General features: G+C 41.1%; 1 protein-coding gene across 3 annotated transcripts in view; it reads left to right on the top strand.

Moving 5' to 3' along the window:
* The window catches only part of pkn1a (protein kinase N1a), a 121,328-nt gene extending 105,898 nt beyond the window's left edge, over window positions 1-15,430 (top strand). For all 3 annotated transcript variants that reach the window (XM_060898885.1, XM_060898883.1, XM_060898884.1), the window contains exons 16-22: window positions 1,349-1,525; window positions 1,626-1,688; window positions 1,800-1,876; window positions 1,955-2,097; window positions 7,676-7,783; window positions 9,383-9,463; window positions 12,660-15,430. In XM_060898885.1, the coding sequence (XP_060754868.1) occupies window positions 1,349-1,525; window positions 1,626-1,688; window positions 1,800-1,876; window positions 1,955-2,097; window positions 7,676-7,783; window positions 9,383-9,463; window positions 12,660-12,863 (853 nt within the window). In that variant the 3' untranslated portion in view covers window positions 12,864-15,430. The remainder of the gene's footprint in view (window positions 1-1,348; window positions 1,526-1,625; window positions 1,689-1,799; window positions 1,877-1,954; window positions 2,098-7,675; window positions 7,784-9,382; window positions 9,464-12,659) is intronic.
* Window positions 15,431-16,934: the final 1,504 nt, after the last annotated feature.

Genomic DNA, 16,934 nt, shown 5'->3' with positions numbered 1-16,934 from the left:
CAGACATCACCTCGATCACGTTGGCACTGCCCAGAGCCAGGTGACCAGAGTACACAAAGTCTAGGATGGTGGCGAAGGTATCGGGGGTGAAGGCGTCGAATGAGGCCCTTGCAGGTTCCAGGCTGTCCCGTGCACCCTGAGACAGCAGCATGCGGAAGTAACCGCTGCTCCCAAATAGGACATTGCGGTGTGTTTGGAAAAGGCGTCCACCTACCAGGACGTTGCAGTCACAGAACAGCTCCTGGCGTCGCTGCTGGTCCAACTGCTTCAGGAGGCAACTATGGTGGTTGGCAGACATGTCAGCGCTCGTCCATCTGTACACCAGCTGCCGATCCGCTTCACTCGGTGTCCTGTTTGAGTCTTTTTGACCAATCAGAACGCTGGATCAGCCAGGCTCTCGCAATGTCTCGTGAGACTGTGGCGAGAGGATCTCAAATCAAAGATCGCTCTGATTTCAAGTTTCAGCGCGGTATTTTACGTCTTTTCCAGTGCTAGATTTTCATCTTTGTGGTAGGATTTACGCATCTTCAGTCACAAAATAAGCATATACTTGGTGTAAATTTGTATCGGTACAGTACCGGTACTTCATGATCCGGTATTTTGGACCTGTATCGAATCGATTTTCATGGTACAGTACCGGTACACAGTACCGGTACGCAGCCCTACCACTGACTGGGCTGGAGTGTGGAACAGGTGATATTGGGGGGGGAATATATTCTTTTATCGCGCTGCCATTTTGTTTTTCTCTATTCACCGTATATGAGCTGATATCCTAGTAGTAGTCAATCAGTGTGCGATTACTCATATCCAGTGAATGTGGATAGAATAATCAACATTAGTTAACTATAATGTATGTGGAACAGGGCAGATAGCGCGTTCCTCCAACTCCGAGTGTGTTGCACTGTCATGTTATGCAGCAGTTTGAAAAAATGTTATGGCCAGCTTCACGTCTTGGAGGAAACATATGCTCATCCATGCCCTCCCCAATTAGTAGCTGTTGTGTGATAGAGGGTGGGAATTGGTAAATGATGAAATTGAGGGAAATAAATTAAAAGAAGGCTTAGTAATGCGATTCAAAGGATGGCAAGACTTCGCAACATGGCTATTTTATAGCAGTGGAAATAAAGAGAAGTAAGCTACAGAAGAGTGTTGGTGATGTAGAAGTGGTTAGTATTCAGGCAGTGATGACCCCTGGTGGTGTGGTGTGGAACTGTCCAGTGAAAGCCCGACTGTAATCTACAAAACAAAATTGCATGATGACATGATGTAGTGAACGGAATTGTAATTTTAATGCACTGCATAACCGTCCTTATTATTCTTGTTGCTTGTGTCTCCTTCACTTTGTCAGCCTGATGTGTGAGAAGCGAATCTTTGAGATAGTGAACAGCTCTCAGCACCCGTTCCTGGTGAACCTGTTCGCTTGTTTCCAGACACCAGAGCATGTATGTTTTGTCATGGAGTACACAGCAGGTGGAGATCTCATGATGCACATCCACGCCGATGTATTCACCGAACCGCGGGCTGTGTATGTAGAGCGTGTGTGCTGATGTACGTTACTTATGTGCCTGATGGACTTGTGGTGGGCGGGATTGAAGGTGCATCATGATGCTTGTGTCTGTTTGCAGGTTCTATGCTGCTTGTGTGGTCCTTGGCCTTCAGTTTTTACACAACAACAAGATTGTATATCGGTATGAAACCTACCCCTTGTGTATGCTTTCTTCTTTGTATCCTGTCAGTATTATCTGTTAGATCTGTGGAATCTGAGATTGACCTCACCTTCACCTTCCTTTAATATTCAGGGACCTAAAATTGGACAATCTGCTGCTCGATACAGAAGGATATGTGAAAATAGCTGACTTTGGACTGTGTAAAGAAGGTGGGATGTGTAATATGAGCATTAGAACTGAGATTAAAAAACATTTTCTTATCAATAACCTTTTGTTTTTTTTCTCAGGTATGGGCTTTGGGGACAGGACGAGTACGTTCTGTGGCACACCAGAGTTTCTGGCTCCGGAGGTTCTGACAGACACGTGCTACACGCGGGCGGTGGACTGGTGGGGACTCGGAGTCCTGATCTACGAGATGCTTGTTGGAGAGGTAAGAGAGTGAGATTCTGTGGTTGTGTAAATGTAAATTATTAACTTGTAGATATCTCTGACTCAGCCGTGCGATGACCTGGCGACTTGTCCAGGGTGTACCCCGCCTTTCGCCCGTAGTCAGCTGGGATAGGCTCCAGCTTGCCTGCGACCCTGTAGAACAGGATAAAGCGGCTAGAGATAATGAGATGAGATTTTCCTGTATGTATTTATTAAAGGCCATAACAACTGCCTTTAGACTTCTATTATAAGTGGCTTTTGAGTAAATAGCTTTTCTGTTCTTTTATCAGAACAGGTAGCATGCTAAAATTCTTACGACCCCAAAATCAGAAAAAGTTGGGGCAGTATGTTGAAATGGAAATTAAAACCGGAAATGATTTGTAAATAATATTTGACATGTATTGCACTCAAAACAATACAACGGCACATTATTTGATGTTTTACCTCATGATTTTTTTTTTTTTTTCAAAATAAACACATTTCAATTTTGATTCTTGCAACACATTTCCAAAAAGTTCAGACAGTAAAGCATTTGCCATTTTATAATGTTTCCATTCCTTCTCACAACACTTAAAAGATGTTTAGGGACTGAAGACACCAAGTGATGAAGTGTTTCAGGTGTTATTTTGTCCCGTTCTTCCCGCAAACAGATCTTAAAGGAACAGTCCACCGTACTTCCATAATGAAATATGCTCTTACCTGAATTGAGACGAGCTGCTCCGTACCTGTCTGAGCTTTGCGCGACCTCCCAGTCAGTCAGACGCAGTCAGACGCGCTGTCACTCCTGTTAGCAATGTAGCTAGGCTCAGTATGGCCAATGGTATTTTTTGGGGGCTGTAGTTAGATGCGACCAAACTCTTCCGCGTTTTTCCTGTTTACATAGGTTTATATGACCAGTGATATGAAACAAGTTCAGTTACACAAATTGAAACGTAGCGATTTTCTATGCTATGGAAAGTCCGCACTATAATGACAGGCGTACTAACACCTTCTGCGCGCTTCGGCAGCGCATTGATATCTGAGCTCCGTATCAACGCGCTGCCGAAGCGCGCAGAAGGTGTTAGTACGCCTGTCATTATAGTGCGGACTTTCCACAGCATAGAAAATCGCCACGTTTCAATTTGTGTAACTGAACTTGTTTCATATCACTGGTCATATAAACCTATGTAAACAGGAAAAACGCGGAAGAGTTTGGTCGCATCTAACTACAGCCCCAAAAAATACCATTGGCCATGCTGAGCCTAGCTACATTGCTAACAGGAGTGACAGCGCGTCTGACTGCGTCTGACTGACTGGGAGGTCGCGCAAAGCTCGGAGAGGTACGGAGCAGCTCGTCTCAATTCAGATAAGAGCATATTTCATTATGGAAGTACGGTGGACTGTTCCTTTAAGGTGTGTAACAGTACGGGGTCGCTGTTGCCATATTTTTTTATTTCAAAATTCTCCACGTTCACTATTGGAGACAGAGGGGACAGGCACCCTCTTCTTCCTCAGCCATGCCTTTGTAATGTGCGCAGAATGTGGTTTTGCATTGTCTTGTTGAAATATCCCTGGAAAAGATGTCTTGAAGGCAGCATATGTTGCTCCAAAATCTCAGTGTACTTTTCTGCATTAATGCTCCATCACAGAAGGGTAAGTTACCTTTGCCAAGGGCACTGACACAACCCCATACCATGACACCCTGGAGCTTTTGGACTTGTTGCTGGTAACAGTCTGGATGGTCTTTTTCGTCTTTGATACAGAGCAAACAGCATCCATTTCTTCCAAAAAAGACCTGGAATACTGATTCGTCTGACCACAATACACATTTCCACTGTGTGATGGTCCATCCCAGATGCCTCCAAGCCCAAAGAAGTTGACAGCACTTTTGGACACAGTTAACATAAGGCCCCTTTTTGCTCAGTAAAGTTTTAACTGGCATTTGTGGATGTAACTCTGTATTGTAGTGCTTGACAAAAAAGTTTGCCAAAGTTAATCCCGAGCCCATGTGGTTATATCAGCTATGGATGAAAGACGGTTCTTGATACAGTGCCATCTGAGGGATCGGTGATCAATGGTGTTCAGCTTAGGCTTGGGCCCTTGCCCTTTTTGCACCAAAATTCCTCCCGATTTCTTGAACCATTTAATGATATTATGCACTATAGAGGGTGAAATATATCCAAATCCCTTCATAACTTTGAGGAACATTGTTTTTAAACACTTCAATCCTTTTCTCATGCACCGGTTGACAAACTGGAGATCCTCAGCCCATCTTTGCTCCTCAAAGACTAGGCTTTTCCTGGATACTGATTTTGTCCAAATCATGATTACAATCACCTGTTTCAAATCACACCATTATTTAATTGTTTTATTTTATTACTCACCCTAAATTGCCCCCGTCCCAGCGTTTTTGGAATGAACAGTTGACATACTCAAACCAACAAGCAAACATCAGCAGATACAGTAAGGGTGCTATATCCATGAGGAATACGTTCCAAGATCTAACGCGGATAGCCAAAACCATGGATAGGCGCGAACCATATTTAAAGCTTGTTTTTCATGGACATACATACCTATGATAAAGTTTCATTTATAAACTACACACAATATGACAAACAACAGTAACTAATATAAAATAAAACAATATACTATAACAAAAGGTATGTGAATGTGCTGTCTCTCTCTCTCTCTCTCTCTCTGGATACTGATATTTCCACTTAAAGCTAGATGGCCTTTTGATTTCATAAAATCAGTGAACTTTAGTTCCATCTGAAATTTGGTCATTGTGATGTATGTTTATTTCTGTAATATCTCAAAAAAAAAAAAACCCGGCCATTCTGTAGCTGGGAAGTTATTTAATTTGAGGGGATTCCCAAGCAAATAATGTGCATGAAATTGCTCACTTCGCACAGTCAGGCAGACAGAGGAAGTCCGTGTGCTCAGGTTTACCTCCTTCTTCTTTTGGGTTTTATGGCAGTTGGCATCCACAGTGTTGCATTACTGCCATCTACAGCTTTACCTTTGACCGTGCACTGACAGTTCCATCATTCTGTCACTAAATGAACAGCTGATCACACCGAGGTGCTCGCTGACCGCCGATATTTATTAGTTTGGTCCTGCGTTTTCTTTTCTTCTCGCTTTCCGTTACTGTAGTCAGTCTTTTATGTTTCATTCGCACACTCGCGTCCTTCATTTTTCTCTCCTGTTTCAAATTTGTATCCCACGATGCCTTGTGCAAACGGGGAAAGCCCACCGCGTGATGCATGATGTAGTATTTTGAATTGTGTCATGGTGAAGCAGGAAAAAATAGCGGAGAATTTAGGGCCATGTGGCCCTAAATTCATTAATTGTTCTATTAAAAAAACTAATAAAATTGGAAGTCTGTGATTTGAATTCAGTAGCTTTCGGTCCACTAATGCCGCTTTTCCACTACAAACGCGGCTGAGTCGGGCTGAGCCGTGCCGTGCTGAGTTGGGCTGAGTCGAGCTGAGCGGGGCTGTTGGAGTTGCATTTCGACTACAACCGCGCTGAACCGTGCTGGCTGGAAGTGGGTGGACACATTGGGTGGAGTTAGCGAAAGTGGGTGGACGTCACGTGATGTCGTTAATGTAACGGGACTGTGTGTTGCGTTGTGTTCTGTCTGGTAGTGGCTGTGCTGTGAACTAGGCAGGGAATGGCCGGTCACTGATTCTCTCACTGGTTGCTTTATTTAGCGTAAAACGGTATCTGTACGTAGCAAAAGAAAAGAAAAGGCTGACATGCAATCTTCATACGGGAGTAGCCTTTCCTCAGCACAGCAATCACAGACTGAGCAACAGTATATTTCACTGGCTTGTACACACTAGGTCTGTATGCAAATACAGACGGAAACTTCACTCAACATACAGTATAAGAGTGCTGCTATACGCTAAACATCGTCAACAAAAGTAAACATTAAGTAAAGTGAACATACACTGAGTTCACCATACCTGTACGTAGCAAAAGAAAAGAAAAGGCTGACATGCAATCTTCATACGGGAGTAGCCTGTAGCAGAGAAAAACTTTCTGAAAACCATCTTACAAAATAAAAGAAACACAAACTCACATCGTATGTATACTAAGCTGCATGTCCACTATCATTATCTACATGTTAATTTTGACCTTATAAACGAACTGTAAGAGTTTAACACTAAGAATATGTACTTTTATGATTCATCAACGAAACAAGCATACCTTTCCTCAGCACAGCAATCACAGACTGAGGAAAAACCATGGGAACAAGAAAACGAAAATAATTTCCTTAAAGGGGCAGTACAGGTTCACATTCTCAGTGTATTCATTTAGACAACATTAAAGAGACAAATCAGGAATTGGTGAAGTTTCAAAAGAAAAAAATAAACAAGGGAAAGAAAACTTATTATTTACACCGTTACATTAAGCAGCACAAACAGTGACATCAGTGACCTTTTAAGCGGTAGTCTCACGACCCGATTAGTAAACAATAAACATGGAGTCGTTAGTGTTGCTGGTCTTGGTGCTGTGGCTTGTTGTCACCGACAACGCCAACAGATACTGGCAAGAGCGTATAGATGAGGCGAGGCGCATAAGGCTTCAGAAATTCTCGTAATTCGTAATTATTATTCTTCCGGGTTTACAGTGTTTACAGATCCCAGCGTGCTCGCGGGGCGTGTGTGGGCGTGTGAGGACACTCCTCCTCACCAATCAGTGCACAGGGGAGTGTCTGCTCACGCCTCCAGCCTCACTCGGCTCGGTTTGGCTTGCTTCAGCCCCACTCCAAAACGGTGCGAGTTTTAGGGGCTAAGCAGGGCTGAAGCGAGCCGAGTCGTGCTGTTCTTTGGTAGTCGAAACGCGAGCCGTGTCGGGCTGAAGCGAGCTGAAAAAGGGTAGTGGAAAAGGGCCATAAACAAAAATAATTGGGTGTCTAGGAAAATTCTTTTTATGACCTACACTTGAAAAATCTGAAAGGCAGTGTACTTTTAATATTTTTATCCTGGTTGAGGTGCTGAGATGGATGCAAGAGAGGAACACGATGCACATCAGTATGGAGAATAAAAACAAATGCAAGACAAACTAACAGAAGCCGGGGTTTGAATAAGGCGATAAGTGGGGGGGAAAAAAAAGTGACCGTAAGTGTGCGTCCTGGTGCATCGCATTCTGGGTGCGTAGTTCAACAGGTCACGCTTGTATGCTTGAGCGAGTCAATAGATACAGCAGTCCCACTGTATAATCAAAAATGTTGTAAACGGCCTTTGCTTGAACACAACAAATGTTCAACATTGTGAAACAGGAAGAGAACTCTCTCAGCAGAGACGTGATACAGCTCTACTTGTGCCATGTTGCTAACTACCTAATGTCAGCTTGGGCTTTTCACAACAATGGACTTGCCACCTCGTGTATTATACGTCATATCAGGCCTCGCGTGGTTGGTGCTGCGTAGCATTCTGTTAAATACACTCAGGTGGGAATACACTGAGCAGGAATGAAAATTTGTTATATTTTCCGTGTTGTTTTTACCTCATACATGAACAGATTTCGTATGTGAAAGGGGATAAGGTTTACTTCCTTCTGTGCCATATGTTCTTTTCTTCCTCTGTTTCTAGTCTCCGTTTCCAGGAGATGACGAGGAGGAGGTGTTTGACAGCATAGTGAATGATGAAGTCCGTTACCCACGATTCCTGTCGTCAGAAGCGATCGGCATTATGAGGAGGGTGGGTTCCCTACACGCATGAACACAAGCACACAGACTTTGTAACCTGATTATTGAATTGAATTTATTTTTATTTCGAACATGTATAAAAAAAATGTATGTAACTATTTGTACATACAAAAGAAAGAAAACAAGAAATTGAAAAAAAAAATAACATAAAGAGCTAAGACATTACAAAGCACCGCACATTGTTCGAAAAAGGAGTGGGAAGAAGTACAATACTTTTTTAATTTCCCACCCCTTTTTAACTGCCCCGAAATCCTAACTACATTAATACACCTATAAAAATATATACCATATATACACTTCATGAATATCTATATAAATATATAATTACAATGCATATTACATTACATTAATTACATATATACACTTCATAAATATCTATATAAATATATAATTTTATATACACACACACTTCATAAATATCTATATAAATGTATAATTACAAAAATAAATATATACTACATTTCATAAATATCTATATAAATATATAATTTTATACACACACACACACACACACACACTTCATAAATATCTATATAAATGTATAATTACAAAAATAAATATATACTACATACCATATATACACTTCATAAATATCTATATAAATATATAATTACATATACCATATATACACTTCATAAATATATAATTTTTTATATATATACACACACACACATACACACACACACACACACACTTCATAAATATCTATATAAATGTATAATTACAAAAATAAATATATACTACATACCATATATACACTTCATAAATATCTATATAAATATATAATTACTATATATATATATATATATATATATATATATATACACACACACACACACACACACACACATATATATATATATATATATACACCATATATACACTTCATAAATATCTATATAAATATATAATTACTACACACACACACACACACACGTGTATATATACACCATATATACACTTCATAAATATCTATATAAATATATAATTACAAAAATAAATATCTACTACATACCTATCCCTGTAAATATGAAGATATAAACTATCCCCATAAATAAATATATACCGTATATACCATATACTAAGTTAGTTCTAATATAACAATCAACCCTATTCTATTTATCCCTCATCATCCTCCGTTAACATACTTCCTCTTCCATATACTTGTTTAAAAATATTTTTTGTACCTTTTTTATACAGATTTATATTTGCACTTTGTTTTATTTCTGTCTCCAGCCTGTTCCATAAAGTCACCCCACAGCTCGATATGCACATGCTTTTCATATTTGTTCGAACCTTTGGTTTTTTTAAAATTTGGGTCTCCCCTTAGATTATATCCCCCCTCTCTCTCACTAAACATTCCTTGTATATTTTTGGCAATAGATTATTTCTCGCTTTGTACATTGTTTGTGCTGTTCTGAATTTGACCAGATCCATAAATTATAAGATACAAGAAGTAACAGCAGACATGTACATGGTGAATGAATGACATCTGGTGCTAAATTGCTGTTGCGATATTTGAAACATAGTCTATGTAAGAATGATCGAATGAAGACTGGATTCTGAAGGTTTGTTTTGTGTTGGTTGACAGCTGTTGAGGAGGAATCCGGAGAGGAGGCTGGGTTCTGGAGAGAAGGATGCTGAAGAAGTTAAGAAGCAACCTTTCTTCAGAGTAAGTGAGAGAAAGATCTTGCCTTTTAGGGTGAAAACGATGAAACAGGAGTTGCTACTGTTTCACACTTTTTATTTCACATGCATGTAATTTCCTTTTTGAAGCAGAAAGCACTCAGGACATATTGTTATAAGGGTTGTTTTACAATCAGGGTACACAAGCTAAAAATCACATTTAACACTTATCTTCAATATCAAAAGGCTTGACTAAATAAACTTGGTTGTTTATTGTAGCCCTGTGATCGCTCTATTTACCATGCAAAAAAAAATTTGGTGATAACGTTATTTTTGGTGAATGTATGGCAATATGTGTCATATTTAGCAAAATTACTCGTGTCATTTAGAAAAAGTGCTTTTTTGACCACAGGTAGCTCCAAAAGGGATGCACTTGCATCATTCTTTATACCATAAAACAAATATATGGTTCCATATCATTGGAAACATAGTTAAGTTTTAATGTTGAATGCCAGTAAGTTCTCAGACTATTTTGATCAAATTAGGATGTACCGTAATTGTGTCAAAAAAATGTCCTCTCCGAGACAGCTAGTTTTTCAATATAAAATAACATATCTAAAATGATTATTTTCATCCTAAAATGTGGTCAAGATATTGGGACATAAATATTAGAGACAACTAACACAAAGCTTACAGGCTTATATTTAAAAGCACTATGGAAGTCGTGGATTCTGAATTGTCAAAAAAAAAAAGTCCTCTCCGAGAATCACTTCATTTGTTTCTCCCATCTTATAGCAGATTACACAAAACTACCATACACACGTCAAAAAATTACCTGAAATCTGTTCTTTAACTTGTCCTTCACTTAAAAACTGGTACAAGAACCAATTTGAATTTTGGACCCCTGTGACACAAACTTTGTACCCTGATTGTAAAACAACCCATAACTGGTCTATCTATTACAAATGTTTTACATTTAAAGAGTACATAAGATGAAAAACTCACTTTTCAGTGCTTGTGCACATACATTTGGGTATCTGGAGTCTACCAACCTACAAAATAAAATAAGACAACTCCGTCAGTTTCTTTTGCGCTGCCTGTTACAGAAAACATGAGCTTCAACAAGCCGTTCAGATTTGACTCCACTTTCTATGTCACAAGTAGCTCATTAGAATTATCTCGCCCCCTCATCTGAGTATCTCCACTCATAGCTTGCGAACTGCCTTTTCAAATGAATATTCATGAAGAAAGTATGACCAGGTTGGCCGGCGGGCGGAAGAGAGGGTGGAGTGAGCAGTCGCTCATTATCATTTAAAGGAACAAGCACTCAAACCCACAGTTGCTGCATGTCACAATTGAGGTTTTTCACCTGACGTCACAGGGTCACGTGACGCCCCGGTGTCCGCCATTTTGAAGGTCAAGCTAGCTAATGTCAACAACATCATAGCTGGTATGTTACTGTAGCAATGTTTACGTTCAGTCATTTGGATGACTGTTAAAACCTTTCAGTCTCAAGTTTTTCCTTTACTGGATTTACTAGTTTACTGTAATTATGATCCGGCAGCTATTTACACCGGATCCAATGTAAATAGCTGCCGGAGCGCGCTCCGGCTTGCTCCCCCTCAAATTAAGCAGCGCGCTCCGGCTTGCTCCCCCTCAAATTAAGCAGCGTGCTCCGGGAGCAAGCCAGAGCGTGCTGCTTAATTTGAGGGGGAGCAAGCCGGAGCGCGCTCCGGCAACTATTTACACTGGATCCGGTGTAAATAGCTACCAGATCATAATTACAGTAAACTAGTAAATATAGTAAAGGAAAAACTTGAGACTGAAAGGTTTTAACAGTCATCCAAATGACTGAACGTAAACATTGCTACAGTAACATACCAGCTACTGTGTTGTTGACATTAGCTAGTGCTAACAGCTAGCTGCTAGTACACTGCTACAACACAGACACCGACCCTAATAATACAGTTCTTGGTCATTGCCTGGTAACAGCAAATTTATAACGGGCCATGTCTCAACAGACTAAGAAGTTATTTCAATGACATTTAATAACATTTTGTTTATCCTGAGGACCGAAAATAAATGAAAATGTGAACAAACCTTAGCTGTAATAAGATGGCGACCACCGGCTCCAGGGACGACCCGCTGATGTAGGCATGTTACCCAGCCTGATACAAAATATTTGTAGGCATCCAAACTCTTATACGCTTTCAGGTCAATACCTGTGTATGGCGATGGGTTTTTAACGACATAGGTATACAGATCACGTGGGCCGAAGTCAGGTAAAGACGAGGGCTTCGTGTACTTCCGTACGTCAGTGAACAATCCTGGTGGAAGCAGGTAAACGTCGTTCTCTAAGCCTGCTAACCTCAATTTTTGCAAATACCTCTCCCTCTGCTCGCCCTGTAAATGCCCTACGTCGCTGGATAGTGAAGGTGTTTTCTGCATCTCGCTCCTTTTTCTTTTATGTTTTTCGTTTGTCGCCTTCCTCGCATTCAAACTGATTCGAGCCATGACGTCCAAAATTATTTTGACCATGAATCAATAAAGATTACTCAGCCCAACATGTTATTCAATTCAAGTCAATAATATTGATCCAAACGGTCGTTTTTTTTCCCCCCAACTAAGAAGAAAACTTCAAGTCTGCACTTGATCCAGCGCATCTTATTTTATTTATTGTTTTTGCATGAATAGCAATTCATCTCATCTCATCTCATTATCTGTAGCCGCTTTATCCTTCTACAGGGTCGCAGGCAAGCTGGAGCCTATCCCAGCTGACTACGGGCGAAAGGCGGGGTACACCCTGGACAAGTCGCCAGGTCATCACAGGGCTGACACATAGACACAGACAACCATTCACACTCACATTCACACCTACGGTCAATTTAGAGTCACCAGTTAACCTAACCTGCATGTCTTTGGACTGTGGGGGAAACCGGAGCACCCGGAGGAAACCCACGCGGACACGGGGAGAACATGCAAACTCCACACAGAAAGGCCCTCGCCGGCCCCGGGGCTCGAACCCAGGACCTTCTTGCTGTGAGGCGACAGCGCTAACCACTACACCACTGTGCCGCCCGAATAGCAATTCAATTTGCAATTATATCTGATGTGTGATATGCATAATTTCACAATTAAATCCTCACTAGATGTACTAAACTCATTTCTGACTACAGCCCAGAGTTTGTAAACATGATTATTATTATTATTTTTTTTTGGTCTTCCTTCTCTCTTTCTTATAGAATATGGACTGGGAGGCTCTCCTCCTGCGTAAACTTCCTCCTCCATTTGTTCCCACTATCGGAGACAGAGAGGACGTGAGTAACTTCGATGAAGAATTCACAACGGAGGCACCCACCCTCACGCCACCGCGAGAACCCCGCGTGCTCTCGCGCAAGGATCAGGACAGCTTCCGTGACTTTGACTATGTCTCTGACCTCTGCTGAGCTCCTGTTACAGTCTCGGAGAGGTCAGAGGTCACACAAGAGTGGTCTCGGATTGTTTAATTTTCCCCAATGTGATATTATACAAAAAGACGGTCATAACCACTACACTGTGACTCAGAGAAGATGAAGGGCTGCTGTTTAGGATGGCTCGTGTGTTCGAGAGAGTGCGTGGAGTTTTATACTGTGATGGAGAACGAAAGTGGCACAAGACTTTTCTTCAAATATAAAATTTATTCATCTGCCAGATGCTTTTATCCAGAGCGACCAATGAATGAGCAAGAATCCAGTCCAAGTACACAGCTAAAGCAAGGTTAGGGGACACAGCAGTGGCTCTCGGACAGTCCTTGGGATTTGAACTTCTAACTTTCCAGCCACGAGTACAGAGTCCTACCCACTGAGCTACCACTGCCCATTTGAAACAAGTTAAATGTAGTCTTTATTGTCTCTCTATCGTTGACTTTCACCTCACAGCCATTCAGGAACAGAATATCCTCTTCCTTTCTTACCTGACAAGGTGTTTGGACCCAGTGAAACTCTTTTACATTCTCAAATACCACGGGCATGCCTTAACTTTGTACGCTGTCCCTTTAGAATCTTCTAGTCTATATGTCTTGTAAGAATGTTAGTTGAAAGAAATGAAACTGTGATGCAAGAATCATGACGTTCACTCGATTTTATATAATGCTACACACTGTATATGACATCATGAAAGCTGAAAAGAGCGTAAACGGTAAAGCACCAAGGCATAGTGTGTGTTGGATAATGCATCAACTACTCCAGATATAAATCAAACTCAATGTTGTACTACAGTTAGAACATCCTGCACGTGGCATTATACCCACACCTTTTTAACTAATATCTGAAAAACAAAAGGTTTTAAGACCAAAACGAGTTTAAATTAACAGCAAAATCTGATCGTGAGCTAAATGTAATTCAAAAATCTAAAATAAGGGCTTATTAAGCCTCTCAGAATCACAGAACCGATGATGCTTTCGCTAGGGTTGTAGATTTCAGGCTGCCACATGATTCAATGTGATTCAGATTCTTGATACAATATTTTACGATACTCCTGAGTCTGCTACGATACTCTACAATTCAGTTTAGCCTCCGACTGATGTGTCACAAACTTTGTTGAGGATCTGGGGTACTCCTAACATTAATTGGCAAATAATGATGATGATGATGACGATAAGAGAAGGACACTCTTAAATATCAGAGTTTGGGGAAGATCAACTTGATAAGCCTATTTACAGTGTCTTGCAAAAGTAGTGTTTGTCCTGTTTTGTCACATTACAAGCTGGAATTAAAATTGATTTTTGGGGCGTGAGCACCATTTGATTTACACAACATGCCTACCACTTTAAAACCGAGAAAATTTTTTTTATTGAGACACAAACAATAATTAAAGATGAAAAAACAGAAATCTGGAGTGTGCCTAGGTATTCACATCCCCCCCCCAAGTCAATACTTTGTAGCGCCACCTTTTGCTGCAGTTACAGCTGCAAGTCTCTTGGAGTATGTCTCTATTAGCTTAGCACATCTAGCCACTGGAATTTTTGCCCGTTCCTCAAGGCAAAACTGCTGTAACTCCTTCAAGTTAGATGGGTTGTGTTGGTGTACAGCAATCTTCAAGTTATGCCACAGATTCTCAATTGGATCGAGATCTGGGCTTTGATGAAGCCATTCCAAGACATTTAAATGTTTCCCTTTTAAACCATTCCAGTGTAGCTTTAGCAGTATGTTTAGGGTCATCCCAGTCTCAAACCTCTGGCTGACTCAAACAGGTTTTCCTCCAGAATTGCTGTATATTTAGTGCCATCCATCTTTCCTTCAGTCCTGACCAGCTTTCCTGTCCCTGCAAATGAAAAGCATCCCCACAGCATGATGCTGCCACCACCATGCTTCACTGTAGGAATGGTGTTCTCAGAGTGTTGGGTTTGCGCCACACATGGCATTTCTCATGATGGCCAAAAAGTTCAATTTTAGTCTCATCTGACCAGAGAATCTTCTTCCATGTGTTTGGAGAGTCTGCCACATGCTGTTGGGCGAACTCCAAACGTGTTTTCCCTGATCTATACTTCTCCACAACTTTGTCTCTGACCTGTTTGGAGGCTCCGTGGTTTTCATGTTGCTTGCTGAGTAGTGTTGCAGAGTCAGGGTCCTTCCAGAACAGGTTGATTTATACAGACATCATGTGACAGATCATGTGACACTTTGATTGCACACAGGTGGATCTTAATCAACTAATTGAAGTGAATTGGTTGGACCAGCTCTTATTTAGGGGTTTCATACAAAAGGGAGTGAATGCCTATGCACACTCCAGATTTCTGTTTTTTTTTTCATCTTAATTATGGTTTGTCTCTCATCTCATCTCATTATCTGTAGCCGCTTTGTCCTGTTCTACAGGGTCGCAGGCAAGCTGGAGCCTATCCCAGCTGACTACGGGCGAAAGGCGGGGTACACCCTGGACAAGTCACCAGGTCATCACAGGGCTGACACATAGACACAGACAACCATTCACACTCACATTCACACCTACGGTCAATTTAGAGTCACCAGTTAACCTAACCTGCATGTCTTTGGACTGTGGGGGAAACCGGAGCACCCGGAGGAAACCCACGCGGACACGGGGAGAACATGCAAACTCCACACAGAAAGGCCCTCGCCGGCCACGGGGCTTGAACCCAGGACCTTCTTGCTGTGAGGCGACAGCGCTAACCACTACACCACGGTGCCGCCCCATTATGTCACCAAAAAAAAAAAAACACCTTTTAAAGTGGTAGGCATGTTGTGTAAATCAAATGGTGCTAACCCCCCAAAAATCCATTTTAATTCCAGCTTGTAATGCGACAAAACAGGACAAACACCAAGGGGGATGAATACTTTTGCAAGGCACTGTACACATTAGTTTAAAAAATAAGTGATTTTTTTTTCACTCTAGTTCATTCTCATCTCATTATCTGTAGCCGCTTTATCCTTCTACAGGGTCGCAGGCAAGCTGGAGTCTATCCCAGCTGACTACGGGCGAAAGGCGGGGTACACCCTGGACAAGTCGCCAGGTCATCACAGGGCTGACACATAGACACAGACAACCATTCACACTCACATTCACACCTACGGTCAATTTAGAGTCACCAGTTAACCTAACCTGCATGTCTTTGGACTGTGGGGGAAACCGGAGCACCCGGAGGAAACCCACGCGGACACGGGGAGAACATGCAAACTCCACACAGAAAGGCCCTCGCCGGCCACGGGGCTCGAACCCAGGACCTTCTTGCTGTGAGGCGACAGCGCTAACCACTACACCACCGTGCCGCCCCATTATGGTTTGTGTCACCAAAAAAAAAAAAAACACCTTTTAAAGTGGTAGGCATGTTGTGTAAATCAAATGGTGCTAACCCCCCAAAAATCCATTTTAATTCCAGCTTGTAATGCGACAAAACAGGACAAACACCAAGGGGGATGAATACTTTTGCAAGGCACTGTACACATTAGTTTAAAAAATAAGTGATTTTTTTTTTCACTCTAGTTCTCTGTCTGATTCATAATCAATTAAAAATTCAGAATTACTGATTTGTGGTAGTAACCCCAGTTAATTTCAGTAGTTTTTAGAGTTTAAATTGATGCATTGATGCAAATCGTCCCATCGTTATACCCATTTCTTTAGTACATACAAATGTACTTTTATCTAAGAACAGTTTGGGATTTAAAAAAAACAGAGTAAGAAGAACACCTCTAAAATTATTAGGAAAGAATGAACTGGTTTGGGTCCAAAATTGTTCAAAGTTCTTGGCATATTTGTTGTTTTTTTTTTTCTTAATGAAGGATGAGTTTTTAGTTCTTGTTTTAGCTGGGAATATGTAGCAAATTCTTCTTTTTTTTTTTAAATAATCCTGATCCTGTATTGTTAAATTTAAACCCATTTTGTACTTCCCCGTTTTGGAATCACTGGCTTGTGTAATGTAAAGGTTTTTATGTGCAAAATGGAGTTACTTTTGCATCGCACACAGATATGAATACACTGTGACAAACTTGTGGCACAGTTTCTTAGTAGACCTTTTTCCTGTCTGT

Source organism: Neoarius graeffei, chromosome 18 (genome assembly GCF_027579695.1).
Source record: "Neoarius graeffei isolate fNeoGra1 chromosome 18, fNeoGra1.pri, whole genome shotgun sequence".
Lineage (NCBI taxonomy): Eukaryota > Metazoa > Chordata > Actinopteri > Siluriformes > Ariidae > Neoarius > Neoarius graeffei.
The sequence above is the reverse complement of the archived record's forward strand: the minus strand, read 5'-3'. Positions and strand labels throughout refer to the sequence as shown.